Below are 20,042 nucleotides of genomic sequence, written 5' to 3'. Positions count from 1 at the left end.
ACAAATGCTTTTCCACATCAAGTCAAATGTGTATTTATAGAAAAAAAAATGCTCACTTTAGCCCAGAACATTGTTTTGAATGTTTGTTTCTTAGAACATCAATCTCAACCAGCAATCTGAATTCCCTTCTCTGTTCAATAACCTTTGCTTATCTCCATGTACAATAACAACGGTGGGCATTCAACATAAAATTAATTTTTTACATCAAAAATGGTCACAGTAAGACCAGAGTTCAAGGTTCTGTACACACATTCTGGTATTTGTGCTTTGGTAAAGGTTGCTAGTAACGTAAGACATTCTGGCTGATTATTCAGATAACAGGCTCTATGACCTGTACTAAGCAGACTAGCTGTGCACTGTATGGCAAATACTGAAAACACCAAATTCAGACAATTAAAATAAAGAATCACAAATCACAAATCACCCTCTAGGCAGCTTAAAATTTTTTACAACTAAGTAACTAGCTGGCTTCTTACAGTGCTCTAAACACATTGTAAGTCTGAACTTCATCCAGCTTCAGGAACTGGTAGCACAGCTAAACAATACTTATTTGGCTCCTGATTGTATCAAGTTCTCTGCTTATTGCATCATAACTATCACTTCATCTTGCTTTGCAGCCCCTGTAACATGAAACCAACATGAAACCAAATTCCTGCCTTTTTCCATATTTTTCTCTGCCAGGAACTTATATTACTTGACAAGAAAAAACAGACCTTGAACTACAGCATTAGCTCAACTTCTATGGAGCTGGCTGTAAGAAATTGAAAATTAATTTGTAAATAGATTTTTACTCCATTTTCAGAGAAGAGATGCACCTTTTCTACAAGGTTTTCTAGGGACTGGTGTATAGAAATTTCAGTGAGGAATGGAAGACTTTATTCTAGATGTAAAACTAAGCAAGTTGTAGCCCAGATTGATTAATTTCTTTGACATGACCTAGAAGCCTGCTTAATGGTACTGAGAAAAAAAAAGGGCATGTTCCATCATCACAGCTATTTTTATATTAAGATGCTACACTAGTACCTAACAAAGCTTTCAGTAACAGTGCTGAAAACACTTAGCATACATTTACTTTCAGAAGACGGTTTCACTTTCCTTTCCCAAAAGTAATCAAGTACATGCTTGCTTAAGGAGGAATAAATTTTCCTTTTTTTATGTTCAGCTGATATCACATCAAGTAGGAAATAAACGTGTGAAATTCAGACACTGTTTCAGGATAAAGAATCTCCTTCCTCGTATTTTATGTTTACGAAGACCACCTTTTTCCACTAGGTTCAAATGTATTTGTAGTACAGTAGAATCTCACTAATGATTAGGGCTCCTTCATCTAAGGCATAGCATACACGTAAAGCTGAACCCCTGCCTTCAAAATACACAATTCAAACACAGATTATGTCCTTTCAAATCTCAGGAGTTTAAGAGGACACCACTTTCTACAGCATAACCCTGTAGCATCTTTGTAAAGGCTAAGATGAAAATTTAAGAAACAAAATATATCATGGATAATGCCTACCAAACTTTAAATTCAAGTTAAAAACAAGCTCTAAAATGCAATGCAAGTTGTTAGGTCTAAACCAAACAGCTTACTACGCATCCTCCAAGGCTATGTCATTTTTTACAGATAATCCAACATTACCTCCTCTTCTCCTTCAAAGTTTTACCTCTTCTATTTAGAAAGCCTGCTCACCCCAAAACTGCAACTTGGAAGTCATAACTGGTTATTTTATCAAAAGCAAACTACTTAAAGACTAACCTAATCAGAAAACCACGATATACTACTTTTCTATCAGCTTGTTCAGATAGAGCACACCACAAGGCACAGGGGAAAGATGTTCTTTGAAGAGGTGCAAGTATTTCAGTGATGACTTATTGACATCCAGCTGCCTTGGCAAGGCAATACATGTAAGCACCACACTCAAGAGCGTCCACTGTATTCAATCAACAGTCTTAACACTGATTCAGCCCTACAGGCTCCTTTGTTTAAAAATTCAGCCTTTACTTAAACATTGTAATGCACCTTTAAATCTCTATGGATAATAGGAGGCTTCTGTTTATGCATATGCTGCACTCCTCTGCAGGTCTGATAGAAGATCTTCAAAACGGTGTCACAGGAGATAGGTCCTTTTGATTCTGCTTTCTTTAAGAATTCCACCAGCTGTCCTGCAGGAAATCAGAAAATTCACATAAGCACACACAGAACACCAGAAATTCTGAAAGCTTGGTATGAATAGACAAACTCTTCTCATCAAGGAAAATTTACTGTCTCGAGGTGTAGTATTAAATGGCAAATCCACACTGACTGCAGTGCCAAAGGCAATGGTGCTGTAAGGAACTGTTCCTCTTCCTTCTTCTGACTAGTCTCAGACACAAAGAGAACTTCATGATTATCCCAATTTAAGATGAGGTTGAACTGTAGTCTCCAAGAACATGATCCTTATCCTATAAAAGATGAGGTTGAACTCTACGGTTCCACTGAACTATATTATCTTTAAAAGGCTTTCAAAGCTTCTAGGCTGTGAAGCAACCTGTGCAAAACAACTGTCAGAAGCAATATGCATTACTGGGAAAAGACAAAGTTTACCTTTACACAGCTCCGTAAGCAGAAGAAACTCTCCCTGTCCTGTGTCTGATTCTTCTTTTCCTATAGATGCAGCAGAGCAGAACTGGACAATGTTGGGATGACCTGAAAGTTTTTTCTGGAGATAACGTGTTTAAGGAAGATCACTGCCAAGTTTATTGATACTACTGTATACAGCAGTTCAGGTATCTTGTTTGAAATCTTAGCTTAAAACAGAAAACATTACAGCTGCAATTACAATAATAAGTAGAACAGGGAAATTCATGCCTCGGCTGAAAAAAAACAGACTTCAAGGGAAGGCACTGAAGGTTATGTAATAAAAAGTCAATAAAACATTAAAATCCTTGTGTTAAGGCTCTGAGGAAACCGGACTTCATAACAGGCCTAGTTACTCCTTTTTGTCTTTTGACAATGACTGCAAGGTATTAGCACAAGCACCAGAGACTGTTTAATTATCAGCTGCTTCTCTAGCTGGCTGTTCAAGAAAGGGCTATTGTATCAACACCTGTCTTTCCACAGCAACTATTAGGTATGTTATGTTTTAAGTAATTAAGCCCAAAACACATTATCTGAAAGACGAGGGAACTTATGCTCCCACCGTACTGGCTCAACAACAGAGCTTAGAGGGTCGTGATCAATGGAGCAGAGTCTGGATGGAGGCCTGTCACTAGTGGTGTTCCCCAGGGGTCTGTGCTGGGACCAGTCCTGTTCTACATATTCATCAATGACCTGGACAATGGGACAGAGTGTAACCTCAGCAAGTTTGCTGATGATACCAAGCTGGGATGAGTGGCTGATACACCAGAAGGCTGTGCTGCCATCCAGCGAGACCTGGACAGGCTGGAGAGCTGGGCTGAGGGGAACCTGATGAAATTCAACAAGAGCAAGTGCAAGGTCCTGCACTTGGGGAGGAACAACCCCAGGCACCAGTACAGTCTGGGGGCTGAACTACTGGAAAGTGGCTCTGTTGAGAAGGACCTGGGAGTGGTGGTGGACAACAAGCTGACCATGAGTCAGCAATGTGCCCTTGTGGCCAAGAAGGCCAACAATATCCTGGGCTGCATTAAAAGGAGTGCGGCCAGCAGATTGAGAGAGGTTATCCTCCCACTCTACTCCACCCTAGTGAGACCACATTTGGAGTACTGTGTCCAGTTTTGGGCCACCCAGTTTAAGGGGAATGTGGAACTGCTTGAGCAAGTCCAGCAGAGAGCTACCAAGATGATCATTGGGGACTGGAGCATCTGCCTTATGAGGAAAGGCTGAGAAACTTGGGTTTGTTCAGCCTGGAGAAGAGAAGACTGAGGGTTATTTCATCAATACCTATAAATATCTAAAGATATTAATAGATACCTATAGATATCTAAATATCTAAATCATTCTGTGATAAGTAACAATTCTTCACGCTAAACCTTTCGCCATATTTCACTTCCAGTTCAAAAAATCAAGGTATCATTTTTGAACTATGTAAAGGGGAGTAAAACATAAGTGATCTCAACTCCTGCCAGTGGAAGTCACATTGCATTATGCCTGTTTTGTGTTACCCCTGATGGGCATCACCTTGGTTATATACAGAGACTCATGCTTGCAAGACAAACGTGCACTATTTACAAGATGCATTCACCAAGTCCAAAAAGAAAAAAGCAAAGGCACAAGAACAACAAAGCTATAAAAGAAGGGCAAGTCAGATCCACCAAATTAATGAATGAATCTAAAGTACTATTTTATATCTAATACATCTCTTTAGAACTTTTTACTTAGACCTGCAGGAATTAATTTCATTTCACAGTTATACACCGGAGAGTTAGCAACAGTTATCCCTCATTCATGTTGTGGATGTGCTTTAATGAGCCTGAGCTGTGGAAAAAACATCCAAAGAACATCGAGTCCTTTACTCCTGGCAAGATGTAGCCAGAGCAGCTAGAAAAATGTATTGTGCTACAGTAGTCTGTTCTTTGCAAGCGTACTTCTAGAGAACTCGGTGTAAGATTTTGGCAAACACTTCAGCAATCATAAAAAGAAATATTTCAGTAGCTTAAGATCAGTGGTTTGCCAGGTAACTCAAAATGAAGCTGAACACTCACAGTGCTAAACAGAACAGCATACCACAGCTACGCACTGACTCATGAAACAAACTGAGGGACTTAGAGCTGATGTTGGGGAACAAATATTGAATTTACTAAAGCTGAGGACTGAAAACACCGAGATTATATTATAACCTACCATCTAACATTATTGAAGACAAAAAGGACAGCAACAACATTGAGAAAGATCTTGTTTCTGATGCATGTATTCTCCTGAAATCCCTTCCTTAACATTCAGTATTACTTTTTAAAGCCAGACACATCTGAGGCAGAAATTAAGAAACACAGAGTCAAAGGAAAGTTTTGAGTAGTCAAAAGAAAATAAATCCAGTGCATGTGAGGGAAGTCTACTTAAGATCTAAATATCATCTGAAAAGCCAAAGGTCTCTTGACCATAGTCACAGGACTGCAAGAAAACCCAAATTAGAATTTCACTTCTTGCTAGATGAAGTACACAACAAAGTCTACACTAGCTACACAAGTTATCTGCACACATTAAATTCCTGAAACTTTTGAAGAACTGAACTTGCTGGATGTTGGTGCCAGACCCATGACAAACCGTGAACCCAGACCTTCCTCAGAACTTCAGCCCTCTTAAGCAGTGTATGGCATGGAAAGAACTTAATCTGCAGCACTGCTCCACTTCACAGAAATGTTTGATATCAGGCAATTGAATCAAAACATTAACGCATGTTCCAGAAAAGGATACCATAAAACAAACTTCCTGAATGATGGCTTTGTTCTTTTCTTCTTCATTCGACAACAATCGCTATCAGAAAACAGAATAGTTGAGAAAGTTATTAAAACTTACAGAAAAACAGTGCACAAGTTCTTTTTTTTTTCCAGAACACAAAGAATAAGCTACAGTCAAAAACCTAAGGAACTGTGACGGGACAATAAACAAAGCAGGCTGTTTCTACATTTGGATATGGTGCCATAAATATAGCAGCCAGTTTTCCATCTACCTGTACTGTTCAGGTTTAGCAATAACTGAGCAGTTTTAACCTTTGACACTCAAAGTAGCTGCTCTTACAGTTTTCTGTTCTATAAAATACTAAAGGCTCGTAGCTACAGCACTGTGCACTGATCTTTAGGAACAGTCTTCCATCTACTCCAACCAAAACTTCTCGAAATTATGCAGCCTAACTTTTTCCAATGGTACCTGAGTAATCAGCAGCAAAGTCAGGCATTACTATTTCCAATATCACTTTGATTTGGAGTCAACATTTGACTAGAATCAATCTGAGCGTTTGGTACAAAAGTACCAGCTTTACAAAACAGGCGAAGTATAGTAATGGTTCATCTTTTATCTTCATTTTAAATGCAGCTACTTCTGGGTGACATTTTGAACACACATACTATCTGGGTCTGGTCACATGGTTTGTTACTGTAGCATGTGGTACAAAAAGGAAATTACCAAGTAATTACTGGTGGTATGATGCCATCTTACCTCTCACCTCTCATACTACTACCTTTTTCACTTTCTCTCCAAGATAGACGTCTTCATACTCATACAGTCACATAATGAAGCCTTGTGTTGTAAACACAAGTGACTTTTTTGCATCAAAATATGACAAATTACTTCACTTTATTGTATTTCCATAATACTTCAGTTTTTCAGCTATTGCATGATTATTGTAAGCCTTCAGAAAACAAGCATGCAGAGGAGTGTCTTTAAAGTGCCAGGCTGAATGTTTGATCAATGAGTCAAAGTGTGGAGCATTATTTTTAATATTGATGAAACTTATTCTGGAAGTACAAAGGTAGGTTAACTAGTAGGCTAAATCTGCTTTTGAGGAATGAAAATATTGCTGTACTCCACTTCAGGTAACTATGAAAGATTCTTTTTACTCATGCCACAAAATGTTTGGGGCACAGTCATGAATTTCTAGACCAAATGAAGACAAACAGCAGTGGTACCTAATAGAGCAACTCCCACCTAAGTATAAAGTGCAGGGTCCTAACAGGAATGGCTGTCCTAAATACAGGTACAGTGTCATACAAACACCACTTTATCGTTATGAATTTTTCTGAATGACTTGTTCAGTGACATACATCAAGAATTAACTGTTTTGCTTGATGCTTTAGCACAAAGGCAGACCTTGTAAACCTGCAGTGAAGTAAATTCATTTTACCTTTAAAGCATAATCTTTGCCACTTCCAAGATCCTGAGCTTCATAGACAAATGCAAAGCCACCTACAAGAAGACGACACATTAAGTCAGTTTTAATGTCAGCATTCAGGTAAATAATTGTTTTTAGTCTAACAGTGCTAATACATGAATTTAGATGCTTCTCTGAACAGAAGTATCCATACTGTTCAGTGGCTTGCCAAAAGTATGGGTGACCTACATTACAGCTAAAATATTGTCTTCCTTACTTTTACACATTCCAGAACCACACTGACCTGTTACTTTCCTGCATTTCGTTAGTCTGCATGTGCAGACTTGCTATGAAGCAAATTTTTTAATGCAGGACCTTATAACACCAAGATTCAGTAGAGCCAATATTACCTAGTGATTTTAATTAAACTACTTGGTTTTAGTGTTAGGCTTCCTATAAGGGCAGCAATAACCAAGGGAGACAAAATATTAAGTATACACCTCCTCGTATTTTTTAGCATAATTTCCATGCTTCAGGCTTCATAATAGAAGTGGAAAGTATTTTCAAGAACTGAAGCACACACTTCCAATAAGGGTCATGCTGGTAGTAAATTGCAATTTGTCATTCCATACAACATTATTTTCCTTGCAACTTCTTTTGTCAGAATATTTATTTTGAACACTACCAATTTGCTCAAGAACACTGTGCAAATTTCTACAAAGTAAGAAAGACTGGGAAAGAGTTACAGGTCTGCCACTTTCCTCAACTGCTAATTATGTTAATCCACCTGTATCAAGAGAACATATTTGAACAGTTCTACTTTATTTTAAAGCTCCTGGTATCAATTCCATTTCTTCTGGACATGTCATCCTCATGGGTGAACCAACAGTGTGACGGCATATACATTCTCTGTCTATTGCAGAGTATCTCTAGTACAGTAACAGCCAAAATGCCTTTCTACTCCTTTAACATAAATTCTATTTTCATTGAACTACATAGCAATGTTCTCTTTAGCAATAATTTGGAGAATAAACACAGAAGCTGTCAGTGAACTACAAAATTTTACCAGTCAAACAGGCTAAGTGAACAGGATAACTAAAGAATGAACAACCACAGACAAGTTGACAAGGCATTTTTTAAAAAGGTGCAGGATCCAAATCAGTACAGTCACATCAGTACCCAATACGTTCTCTGCAGATAAGGAATATTAACATAAGGCTGAACTGAACACAGTATTTGCTTTCTGCAACTCAAATACAAGGCTTTTAGAGGAGTGCTCTCAAGTTTTACATGGCAATTGACCATCAGAGTTCTCCAAGATTCCTGGATGGTACTGCCCACAAATCTTGTTACTTTGCCAGTAACATGAAACGAATAAACAACAGGCTCCTGGTTTTTGCCTTTGCTTTTGGTATCTAATGGGGGATTACAGACAAAAACAGCAAAACCAAGATCCCAGCTGCAGGGAAAAAAGCAAAAGAAAGTAACTAGTGCACAATAGAAGAGTTAAAAGTATCAGTGAGAACACCAAATATAACAGCAAGAGCTGCAGTTCAGTCCCATCATATATTATTACTCATGCATGCATTGTTCGTGTCTATTTACTTTGATTCTTTCTGAATGAGAACATATGCAAGAAAAACAAGGTTCTGGACAGCACTGGTCAGTTATGACTACGGTTTACAATTTTACACAGGTGGTGAAACAAGCAAGACAATCTGCAAGTCATCCTTCAACTGAAGCATGGCACCATGGTTTGACAGCTCTTGCCAACCAGTTTCCTGTTCTCATCCAGAGGCATGCCCCAGATTTCAGAAGTCACCGTCCTGGTGAGTTGCAAGCCCCTACACCAGTGTACCCCAGTCACTGTACCACAGAATTACTGCCTCTATGTCTTTGTCCTACACAGATCCCACAGGCCTCCTACACATTGACAGTACTGCTGGCCCTACAGAAGAAAGTCTTTACATCCATCTTCATAAATATTTCTTTGATTTTATTCCAATAATCCTGCAAGCTGTGTCTTGAAAATATATCTTTCAATCAACAAAATTATGGGTTTCAGGTCAGCACAAATTTCTAGTACACAAAATTACTGCAGTTTGTTTTCTGGAAGGCACTCAAGAGCAAAATGGTGACAGAGGCACCCCAGATTACAGAACAGTTATTCTGCAAGCTCAGCTCAGTTGCATACACTGCATTTCAAGCATACACCTTGCTAGTACCTCTACAAAGACAAACATCCACATACACGCACTCCAAAATATGCTTCATTCAAATGCCCTCCTGGGAACTTTACAGGTGAAAGTACCTATGCATCAGTATTAAGTCATCAAATCAATTCAATCCATCCCCTTCACACACTTATCTGATTAACAACCAAGCTGATCCAAACTCTGAAGAAGGTCCCTAGAAGCACTGCTACCTTTCCAATTATTTCAACTGGTCTGACAAGCTTTCCTACAAGCTTTCTCCAATATAAGAAACACAAAGTCGACCAAGTTGCACGTTATCACTAACGTTAGTCCTATTGACACTGAATATGAAAGAATTTGTTTACCTGACTAAAAAAAGATTTACTATAATCTTCAAAAAAAGATCCTCTTCAAATTTTCACAGAAGTGCTGATCATCATACAGCCCTCCAAAAACTCTAGACATTGACAGCTGCCCAGAAATTTTCTCTGCTTGCGAACAGTCTTGCAATTCATGCCTAAAACTCAATCACATTTACAAAAACTACACAAGTTCATATCTGATAGAAAGGCCTGGCTTTTTAACAGTCAAAATCACAATGTTACAAGCACCTTAGAAAGGTTTCTGAAGTTTAAGTAGTTTTTGTTGCATTTAAATGAATCTCATTTCCAACCAAAAAAAAAATAATTTCAGTCTTCTTACTTACTAGCTAGGAATCTAAAGAAATTTTATATTCAGCTTCATAACTACTTCAAAACATATTGGTTGTACGTTTCAATACTCACTGAAAATCATAAATGTTCATTTTGGACTAGCAGTGTAAGTGAACATTTTAAGCAATGCAAGCCATTTAAAAATTGTAAATTCAGAAGTGAATACAAGCTCCACTTAGTTTAAAGCACAGTATTTGACTTTCAGTGAAGTATAATTGCCATTTATCTGGAAATCTGGCAAAATCTGCACACAGTGTTCAAACTAAGATTTTGCTGAGGTCAAATTTAAAGCTGGCCAGAATCAACTTCTGTATTAGCAAAATACTTGCTTTCATTCCTACGTTTTCAGAGCATGGGTTAACAAAAGGAACAGCAATGAAGAGGCTTCTTTAAGGCCATTTCAATGGTGGCATGGTTTACCAGAGCTCCGAGCAATAGTTATGTAGTAGGATCTCACAATTTTTACAGGGCTAGTAAAATATTAAGCTGAAGGAAAAAACTTCATTAAAATAGTGATAACTTAAGAGTACACAGGTAGTTTAGAAGATGTACTTTTACTTCAGCAATTTTATCTTAAGATCAAGTGCTGAAACACTAATCACCGAGTTAAGCTCATTACACTTCTCAGAACTCCAAACAACAGCCAGTGGTATCCTGCCTGGTTAAATTCCTACTTCACTGCACTTGTTTCATACAGAATTTCACTGCCACCTCATCCTTTACAGCTATGCCCCTGTCAAAACATCTGTTTTCACTAAGTTTCTCATTCTGTCATTTCATTGTTTCACCTGAACACAATTCAGTACCATATAACACTGTTCATTCCAAGTGGTGACTGGTTCACTACCACTGAAGCACTACAGCTGATACCAATTTTAAATCTATGGATTTGCTGGGATACCAAAGGAGGTACAGTGAGTTGTGACAGTTCTTTTTAATGTGAATTTATTTTTTTAAAACAATGTTATTGGTGAAAACAATTCCTTCACAAAAGGCAAAATTAGTCCTACTGCTTAATTATTAGAAGCAGTTTCATTTAGGGTTTGATGCTGGTGTCTTTGTAGAGCCTGTCTATTAAAGCAGTTTTAATATACCCTGAACAGGGGCAACTTTATGGGGAAAACTTCTTTGCCAGAACAGTTTACTCCATGCCCTCTGACCAATGTAGTTTGCAACATAATTTGAAAAAATGAAAAAAGAAGAAAAAACCAGTTTCACCTGTTTAACTATAACCACACCAAGGATTTCAGTCAATACAGCCATGCCAGTCAAGGATCACACCCCTACATCAACATACCTGTGTGAAGAAACACCTGTATAGTAGAACCAACAGAGGAAATGAAAGTTAAGAGTTTCTTTCCTAGCAGTCCAGAAAGAACATAGTTTCATTTGGGCTGTTTTCACTCAGTATTTCCACTCATGTCAATACCTGTAGGTGGTTTTAAGTCAGTTTTCTGAAGCTTTTTATATCAGCAAAATCATCTTAGCATTTCCGCATACAGGTTACCAGTGTGTATATATGTACACACCCATCCAACCCCTTGCCCTGAGACACGAGGTTTTTCAGAGCTGAGGCATTTCATATTCTCAGTTTCAGAACAGAGCCCAAGCTCTCAAAAAATGGTCTCAGATTATTATTTGCTGCAGAAGTTATTATTATGGCAGAAGAAAACTGATTTTCTTTTTCTGCAGAAACAAACTTACACAGAAGAGGTTCCCTGTAGAGGACCACACCAACTCACGAAAAGGGAGTAGCTGAAGTGCAACAGTCAGTCCTGGAATCAGTCTTGCCCCACAGCTGATGCAGAGAAACAGGCTAGAGCACAAAGATTACCAACCTCACCTTCCTGGTCCACACTGAGACCATCTGATGACCTCCTTTGCATTACGGGGTAATCCCACCTCATTTGCCTTAATCGTGAGCATTCTGCACTCATCCTTACACCGTCACAGCCAACAAGCATTGCTGCTGTCAGTCCATCATCCTCTTACAGAGAGCAGAAGACCCTTCCTTTCCAACTGAGAGATCTGCCTTCTCACTCAAGTTAAACCTAGGCATCACATAATATCAAGTAAGTTCACGGCACTAAAAATTAAATTGGATTTACAACTGTTTTTTATCCAGTCCCTTTTTTTCCTATCTTCACTGATTTTTTTCAGACAAACCATTTCAGTGAAATTACAGTTTTCCTACTTGTCAGCTAGTGAAGCATCGAAATAGGGACAACAACCACAACATAAAGCTGCTTGCTACTATAATGCATGGTTTCATTATACACTTAACTAGTCACGAGAAAGGGATGGTGTGAGTAACTTCCTGTTTTTAACTACTTGATGTGACCTGTCCCCTCCCAAATACTGACCAAATTTGTTTCCGTATCAATTTTGTGTAGCTCACATTTCAGTTATAACTTCATTGAAACACCATAATTCTAACCTGGACTACAAGTTACAGTGCATCTTACCTGAAATCAGACAGACATTTTTCCACCAGAGTACAAGCAACATCCTTATTCAAAACATAAAGGAACCTCTGTCATTGTTGCCAAGAATTGATAGCATATTTTCTGAAGTCCAGTCATGCATCTGTGTCAATTGCAAACAGCAAATAACAACATGAAACTGCCTCAAAAATTAAGCATGACTCACTCAAATAACTGGACTTTCTCATAACCTTGAGAAGTGGAGAGGTAGAACACTCTGAAACTTTCAGAGATCCCCTGCGAGCAGGAACTGCTATACCTAAGAAACACCAGTTTTAAAACTAGCCCTGTGCTGCTTCACATTGAAAAACTTCTCTAAAGCTACAGTAAATGGAATGCGAACTGGAAAACTCCTAGGTCAGGATGCTTCAGTTCTTGTTTAGAGATTGACATTTTTTTCCCCACTTCCAAGAAGTCTGCCTCACACACGGTTTGCAGAGTAACTGTCAGTTCATCTTTTACATACAGGCTGTTACAACCTCTGACTTCGTGTGAGCCCTCCTCCCTTCATAGTAAATCCGAACATCTGTCAGCAAATCAAATTCAACATTTGGAGAAACCTGTCTATTCAGTATTCATTGTGCCCCTGCTGCCCAGAGTTTTATGAATTATATTAATCCAAAAATCAGCATTTAATTACATTACCACCATCCTGTGAATCCAGGAGTTGCAGAGACTGTAGAATTGTACCTATAAGCTTGGTATACTGTAACACTGCTCACATGCAAAATACTGAAGGACCCTTGAAGTCTAAAGCAGATTTTTTTTTGATACCTTAGTGACAGACACAACTTTCACTTTCTCAGAATGCAGCTTATAGTAAGTCACCTACATGGCTTCAATTCATGACAGCTTTTTAAACTCTGAAAAGATTAAGGTCTGTAGCCTTTCTAGGGAATGATTCTTTCTTCACAGTAAAAGTTTTAGACTCAGATCAAACAGTCTGAATAAGGTGTGTTTTTTGTCATCATGTTTCTCTTCTTCCGTGGTCTTACTCTTTACCCATGCTTGTTGCTCAAAGGAAGCATAAGAAATCAATACATATGAAGAGTGGTTGTCAAATGTGTGCTACAGAACTTGCTTGTTTCCTGCTTCTTACACAACCATACACCTGGTTTATTCTCAGTTGTTCAGCCCCATGTATAAAACAAGCAATAAAAGCAGTGGAAAGTGAGATTTCAGGGACCTTCCTTGCATAGATCTCAACCCTGATTTTCACAGGCTTTTTTTTCAGCATATGGAAAGTTTACCCTAACCATTGGAACTTCACTCTAATGGCAGGACAACTGGACAAATTGGCAAATAACAAAGATGCATTTTGCCTTATTTGCAAAATACTGTTGTATTGAGAGGAAAATCTTAAAAAATAAGGGAGTAGTATTAACGTTATCCCATACCGAAAAGCCTTAAAGACTTGATGGTGCAGGAACTGAAAGTCACAGTCCTAACCTCCACATGAGAAAAAAATCCATGTCTATTCTCAGAGTGATTCTTTCTAAACAAAGGGACAAGGACAAGTAAAACAACATAGTGATAAGGAAAACCCATTATCTGGAAGAAAAAGACATGGCTAAATGGTCTCTGTATTATAAAACTGTTATTTATTCAATCTCAAGGAAAGTGATGCTGAAACAGCACAGGAGTTCCACTACTTTGCCTACTACCTCTGCGCTGTCTGAAAAGCAGTTTTCTGGAACTTCTCTCAGCTATCCCATACACAAATCAGCACTACTAGTAAGTCAACAAGTTTCATGAGATACAACTGATATTGGAAGAGCCAGCAAGTATCCCACAATCATCTGCTCATTAGTGTATGAACATGAATAGTAAAATTTCCATCTTTCTTTGAATGTTCACTTGAGGATATCAACTCCATGATTCTTCCGGAGGAGAACCTCACAATCACTGGAACACTAATTTAATCATTTATTCTCAGCTTTTGCTGCATATTTGTCAGGCCAAAGAGTACCTGGCTAAAGCAGTAACACAAACAAGTTTCAAATACATTACAATTAGCATACATGAGCAGGCAGCACATTTCTCAATATACTCTGAAGGACCAGTGTTCCTCACTCCATGTCATCACTGCCTTCCACTGACGAGACCCTGATCTGTTTTATATAAATTCTTTAAGTTGAACCAAGACACCACTGCCTCATTTCCCATAAAATCCAAGACTTAACCTTTACTATGTAGAAAAGGAATTACGTACTCACGAATTAAAGAGAAAACCATAGTATATTCAAAAGTTAATCGTCTGCAATTGAATTAGTTGTTGAGATGATGAAAACTGTAAATTTGAACCATAATTACGGCATAAAGTGATTTTCCTGATGCAATTATCTTTAGTACAGATATTATGAAACAGAATAACTTAGCGTTTCAAAATCAGTCATTGAAAGGACTAATAGAGGAATATTTCAATCTGGTTTTTCTCACTTAACAGCTTACCAGGAGAGAAATATTCAAAACTTTAAATATATTGTTTTTCTGCTAGTATGATCTCTGTTCTTGAAAATTTAATAAAGCTAAAATAGGACACTCAATGATAATTTCATATTTACTACTCAACCTAGACCTCAACAGCAGTACTCAAAAAGCAAATTAAGTCTCACTTACTGGCAGTGCAGTATTTGTAGGAAGACTGCATTATGCATTGGGTGGCAGTAGGGACTACTAGCAAAATTGTCAACCGATTTTTAGCACACTAAAAACCCATAAAAACATTACCTAATCTAACCAAACACATAGACTTGCAGAATATCCCTTTATGCTTTCAACCTTGAGAGACTGAAAAGTATCAGGTTTTGTTCCATGCATCACTGTAAAGATTTAAGAGTTCTCTATTTTATAGAGGATCTCTAGAATAGAGGTTCTCTGGCTTTATATATTCTATATGTACTTTGTCAATATGACATGAAGTAATTTATGAACTGCTGTAACTGTTTCTGCTACTACGTCAATGCAACGGCTAACTGCTTTTACAAAAAAGGCTCAATGGAAACATTCAAGGAAGAATTATTACTATCTAAAAAACTGCCAGGTTTTGTCTGAGATCATATGCCAAAAGTACTTCAGCATTAAAGTATTAACTTATTTGTCCTTAAGAAGTTAAAACAGTAATGAAGACAAAACATACTGTTGTTTCAAATTTACAAAACTTTGCTTGTGTAACTCAAATAGCTGAACTTGAAGAATCAAATTTTTCTTCTATGCTGGTCATTAAGATTTCAACAAAAAACTACTCAGGAAAAAATTAATAAACCTACTTATAAAACTACTTAAATATAAGACAATTACAGGAAGCAACCACAGAAAATAACTTCAATAATGAAAAGGAGCTCTGAATAGAGCTTCGGAATATTTCACCTAAATAACATCAGCCACCTGTATAAAGTTAATGAGTAATTGCATTAACATGGACAAAATCACATTTTAGTCCTTTGAGATCCAAAATATCTCCTGCCTGAAGAAATAAAGTAATTCCTCTGACCACAAACACAACAAGATCCCAATTTCTGCTAATTTTGAAGTAACTTGCACACACCAAACAGAGCACCTATTTTAGAACAGGCTAGCAAATAGTGTTCCAAGATGCCCACCCAAAAATTCTCTGAAACTGAAAACTGCCCAGACATACCCCAGTAAACATTTAACTCCTATACTCCAGCAAAGTCTATACACTGAATGAGATCAGCCACCTGACGTTTGTGTTTAAAGTTAACATGTTTTCCTGCACATCACAGTTTTCCAAACAACCCAAAACAGCACAGGCAAACTTGTATCTCTGGCGTAATATTTTAACTTGTCTTTATTCTTTCTTAATATATAAGCAATCCAGTATTTCCAGGAGGCCCTAGGTAGCCTATAAACTCCTTTAAGAGTTATGTTACACGGTGAAAATATTCTAAATCATAGAGCAAGTGAAGAAGGTGCCAGACAACACACTACTCTCCACAGGCACTCCAACAGCCGGCCAACGACCGTGAGCCCAGCTCCGGCAGCCGGTCCTCGCCAAGCCCCTCCCGTGGCACCGGCACTAGCCCCGACCGCCCACGGCCCCTAACGAAGGCAGCAACAAGGCGGCAACAAGCCCCGCGGAGGGGCCGGGCCGCCCGCCGGGAAGGAAGCCGCCGGCCCCGGCCGGAGGGGCACCGCCGCCGCCCGCCGGCCCCCGCAAGGCCCGTCCAGGCAGGGCGCGGCCTGCCAAGGAGGAAGCTCTCCCGGCCAGGAAGGGGGACGCGGGGTGAGGGGGACGGGAACGCCGGGGCCGGCGGCGAAGCCCAGCCCAGCCCTGGAGCGGCGGGGTCGGGTCCGCTCCACCCGCACGGCCCGGCCCGGGCGCGGCCTACTGTCGCCCGCTCTTACCCTCCGCGATAACCCGCTTGATGCGCAGCTTCATTTCTCCCATCTCCACCGTCTGCCCCACGAAATCGTTCTGGTCGCGGCTGGCGGCCCCCAGGGAGCCGGGGCCCGTCAGGAAGTCCAGAGCGGACTGGAAAAGCGACATGGCCCGGGCCGGCGCTGCCGGGAGAGAGGGGCGACGGTGACCGAGGCGGTGGGGGGCAGGCGAGGGGAGCGCGATGCAGCGGGCAGGGGAAGGGGAAGGGCGGACCGCCTCCGCCGAGCTACCGAGCGCCGCGACAGCCGGCCGCCTCCTCCACCGCCGTTCCCTCCGCTGCGGGCTGCTTCCGGGAGCGCTGCGTCATTTATAACCTCACAGCGACATCTCCGCCCAGCCCGCCCCTCCGCCCCGCCGCGGGGCGGGGCGGGGCGGAGCTCGCCTTACCGCGAGAAGCGCGGCGGGGGAGGAGCGGCGTTGCCAGGTCGCGGGCGGGGGGAAGGGACGTCATTCACTAGGCAGCAGCGTCACTACCTGCCGTTAAGGTTCTTGCCGTCCCCGAGGGAGGTGACGTGCGTCGCGTCGGTAACTCAGGCCTATATCGATGTCACTTGGGCAGTACGGGCTCTTTCCGCCGGAGTGCCGCCGTAATCTTTGCGCTTCGTCTGACCTCGGGATCTCCCCCTCCTTCGCTTTTCCGTGCAGCACTGACCCGCCAACCGCTGCCCTTCCAGCATCCCCAGTGCCTGCTCCCGCGTGCACAGGGGAGCACGGTGGTGTTGCCTTTTCGATGTGTCACAGCGCGGCGGGTACGTGAATATTGGTAGCTAGAGCGTCAGCCAGCGTCCTCAGTCGAAAGGCTGACTTCTCCGTGTGTCTGTACCAACATCACTAACTGGTAAAGCCCGTCTGCTGCAGAAGGCTGCATGACCTGGGACAGCAGATCCCTAAAAGCAAGGCTGCCTCAAAACCTTTTGTTTCAGAAAGAACACTGCTACCCAGGACTCCCTGTCAGAAAGTATGTCTCTCTGCTACGGCGGTCTGCTCCCTGCCGGCAGCCGTCACTTTGAGATGATCCCAGACATCCCCAAGTTCCCTAAGATTTCAGGTGTCCGTGCTTGCTTTCTCCTGCACAGATGAGTAGCTAAATATTTTAAGGCTGTGTTTCTCAACTTCCATAAACTAAGAACATGCTGTTCTTCATGCTAATGTGTGAATTACAGAGGCATGGCATCTTGTGCTTCCCTCACTGCTCTAATGCCTTACCAGTTAAGAAGTATGGTCTTGCAGGCCAGTAGATTTACATGGAGATCCCATGTTTTTCTATCTCGTAGTAAAAAAAAAAAAAGCTTAAATTATCAAAGTCGGATTATATGGAGAACTTCCTTCTCTCTGTTACAGTGGTCAGCTGCTGCTTTTCATTTCTCCTTCCCTATAAGAAAACCTCTTGCTGTCTTAAGTCATACCACCATCACTGCTTGAGAACAGCAGGCTCTGTATTTACAGCAAGAGCATCCTACCTTCAACCCCATTCTGCTTTCTGACTTCTCCAATTTTTTTTTTCAGGCAAAGGCTGGAATTATTTTGGACAAACAATCACTGTTAGTTAGGCTTGCTACACCATACTGTTCTGCTCATTGTCCCTTACCCTATCAGTCACCCGCATATTCCTCTTCAAAGACTCGTTCATACAAGGCCACTGGAAAAGGAACAGGATCTTTTATAAGGAACTGTGTTAGCAACCTTCCATGTTTGAAGGTCTGGTTTTTGTGTTAGCAACTTTCTTATTCCAAAAAGGAGGACTTTCTTGCAGGTAGAATATGAGGCAACTAAAATTCACTTCAGCTTAAATGAAGACTGAGGTTTCTGCCGTATCTTCAGTAACAGATTGAGTGACCTGGGCTAAAATGACCTCTTTTTTTGGGGGTGGTTTTGGAGGGGTTTTTTGCTAACCAATTTTAACAGTTCCCTGACTCTTTCACTGCTAATCCTCACATTTACCTCAGCACAGAAGAGACATCCCAAAGGCTCGAAAAGACCTCTGAGGATGACGAGGCAGCCAGACTATTCATTTCTTTCAGCAGCAGAAGAGGCTTATACCTGCTTGAAATGCGCATAAACCTACTGTCTGAGAATCTTGATTCTCTATCAATTTGTACATTTTTAATGTATAAAAATTAGAAAATAAAACTCCACCAGTGAAAACGGTATTTAAACTTTGTGGTTTTACTACTTCTGTAAGAGAGATTTGACTGTTGAGAAAGGATTTGGTACAAATAATCTAAAATTTCAGTCCAAAAATCGTATGCAGATCAGCATCAAGTGTGAAGTCTGAAATGAAAAGCTTAACCTGAAGATTTGTACAATTCCTCTGGTTGCTTGAAATTGCTCAGGTAGGACAGTCAGTCATAGCTTACAAGTGGAGTTCGTCCTAAGAAAGACTGCAGGAGCAGTAGCTATCAGTCACACATGAAGGCAGTATAAGAAAAAATGTAGGATAAGAAGCAGAATTTTACATCTGAAAGAATCAGGATGGATTTGGCACTCCAACTACTGCAGGTATGCTAGGAGGGCCTTGAACGTAGATGCAGCTTGTCTGGCCAAAAAAGTTTAAAAGAATCCTGGGGTAATATTTTACTGACCTGTCTTTTTAAATATCCAGGACTGTACTGGAGAGGTCAAGCAGACCACTAAGTAAAATGTGGTTTGAAATGCGTGCAGCTGCCTAGAAGGCTTTCCATTAGTTGGGCTGACATTCTTTATTGCTGAGACAGAAGTGTGGCACAATGCTCTGTTTTTAACAGTGTTTTAAAATTGTAATGTATCCTTTTAATTTAGGCAGCTTGAGAGGCCTATGAATTTTTTTTTAAGTTGTTAAAGGCAGTAATGCTTACCCAGTTATATGCTGGCATCATACCTGCTGAAAAGCAGAGGAAAACAAAGTTGTTACTGATTTTCATCCCAGTTCTGCCAGCCACACTGGACTGCTGCAGGATGATTGAGATCCTGATGAAAAAGCTCTGTTCCAGCCTTCCCATTTTAACTCTCATACATTCCTCTTCCTTCTGCAGCCTCACCCAGAATGAGCCAAGGGTCATTCTTGCCAAAAATCTTGTGTGGGGAAGGTGGTAAAGAAGGGTTTTCGTTTCATATTGTAAGGTCAAGGCAGGGCAAAGCTGCAAACTGGGGAATTATTAAATGAAAATTCATTTTGTCTGTGAGCATGTAGTGAGGATATGCACTTCAGTTTCCATTCCAGTAATTGCTTTCAGCTCCTTAGGAATTAAATTAATTAAATAGTAATTAATTAGCATTCTACTTTGCATTTCTCTATATAGCACTTAATCAAAATATAACTAGGAAAATGGCATATACAATAATGTCTGCATGGCTCTAGGTAGGATTTATTAGGTTCAGCACAACTGAATATCTGTTTCAGAAGTACATCTTAGAAGGAAGATTAAATACATCTCCAAGGTTTGTATTTTTTAGTGCAGCTGCTCTTGTGATGTACTCTGAAAACATAAGTCAGAAAGCTAATCCTGAGA

At 40.2% G+C, this 20,042-nt stretch overlaps 1 protein-coding gene across 2 annotated transcripts in view; it reads right to left on the bottom strand.

Annotated features, from left to right (window-relative positions):
- GAK (cyclin G associated kinase) overlaps positions 1 to 16,829 on the bottom strand; it is a 79,264-nt gene extending 62,435 nt beyond the window's left edge. For both annotated transcript variants that reach the window (XM_064439330.1, XM_064439331.1), the window contains exons 1-5: positions 16,521 to 16,829; positions 6,795 to 6,856; positions 5,369 to 5,428; positions 2,582 to 2,696; positions 2,018 to 2,160 (exon numbers count right to left, since the gene is read on the bottom strand). In XM_064439330.1, coding sequence (XP_064295400.1) covers positions 2,018 to 2,160; positions 2,582 to 2,696; positions 5,369 to 5,428; positions 6,795 to 6,856; positions 16,521 to 16,662 — 522 coding nt within the window. In that variant the 5' untranslated portion in view covers positions 16,663 to 16,829. The remainder of the gene's footprint in view (positions 1 to 2,017; positions 2,161 to 2,581; positions 2,697 to 5,368; positions 5,429 to 6,794; positions 6,857 to 16,520) is intronic.
- Between the last annotated feature and the right edge of the window lie 3,213 nt (positions 16,830 to 20,042).

The sequence above is a fragment of the Phalacrocorax carbo genome, chromosome Z, assembly GCF_963921805.1.
Source record: "Phalacrocorax carbo chromosome Z, bPhaCar2.1, whole genome shotgun sequence".
NCBI lineage: Eukaryota > Metazoa > Chordata > Aves > Suliformes > Phalacrocoracidae > Phalacrocorax > Phalacrocorax carbo.
This window is presented reverse-complemented; position numbering and strand designations above follow the sequence as displayed.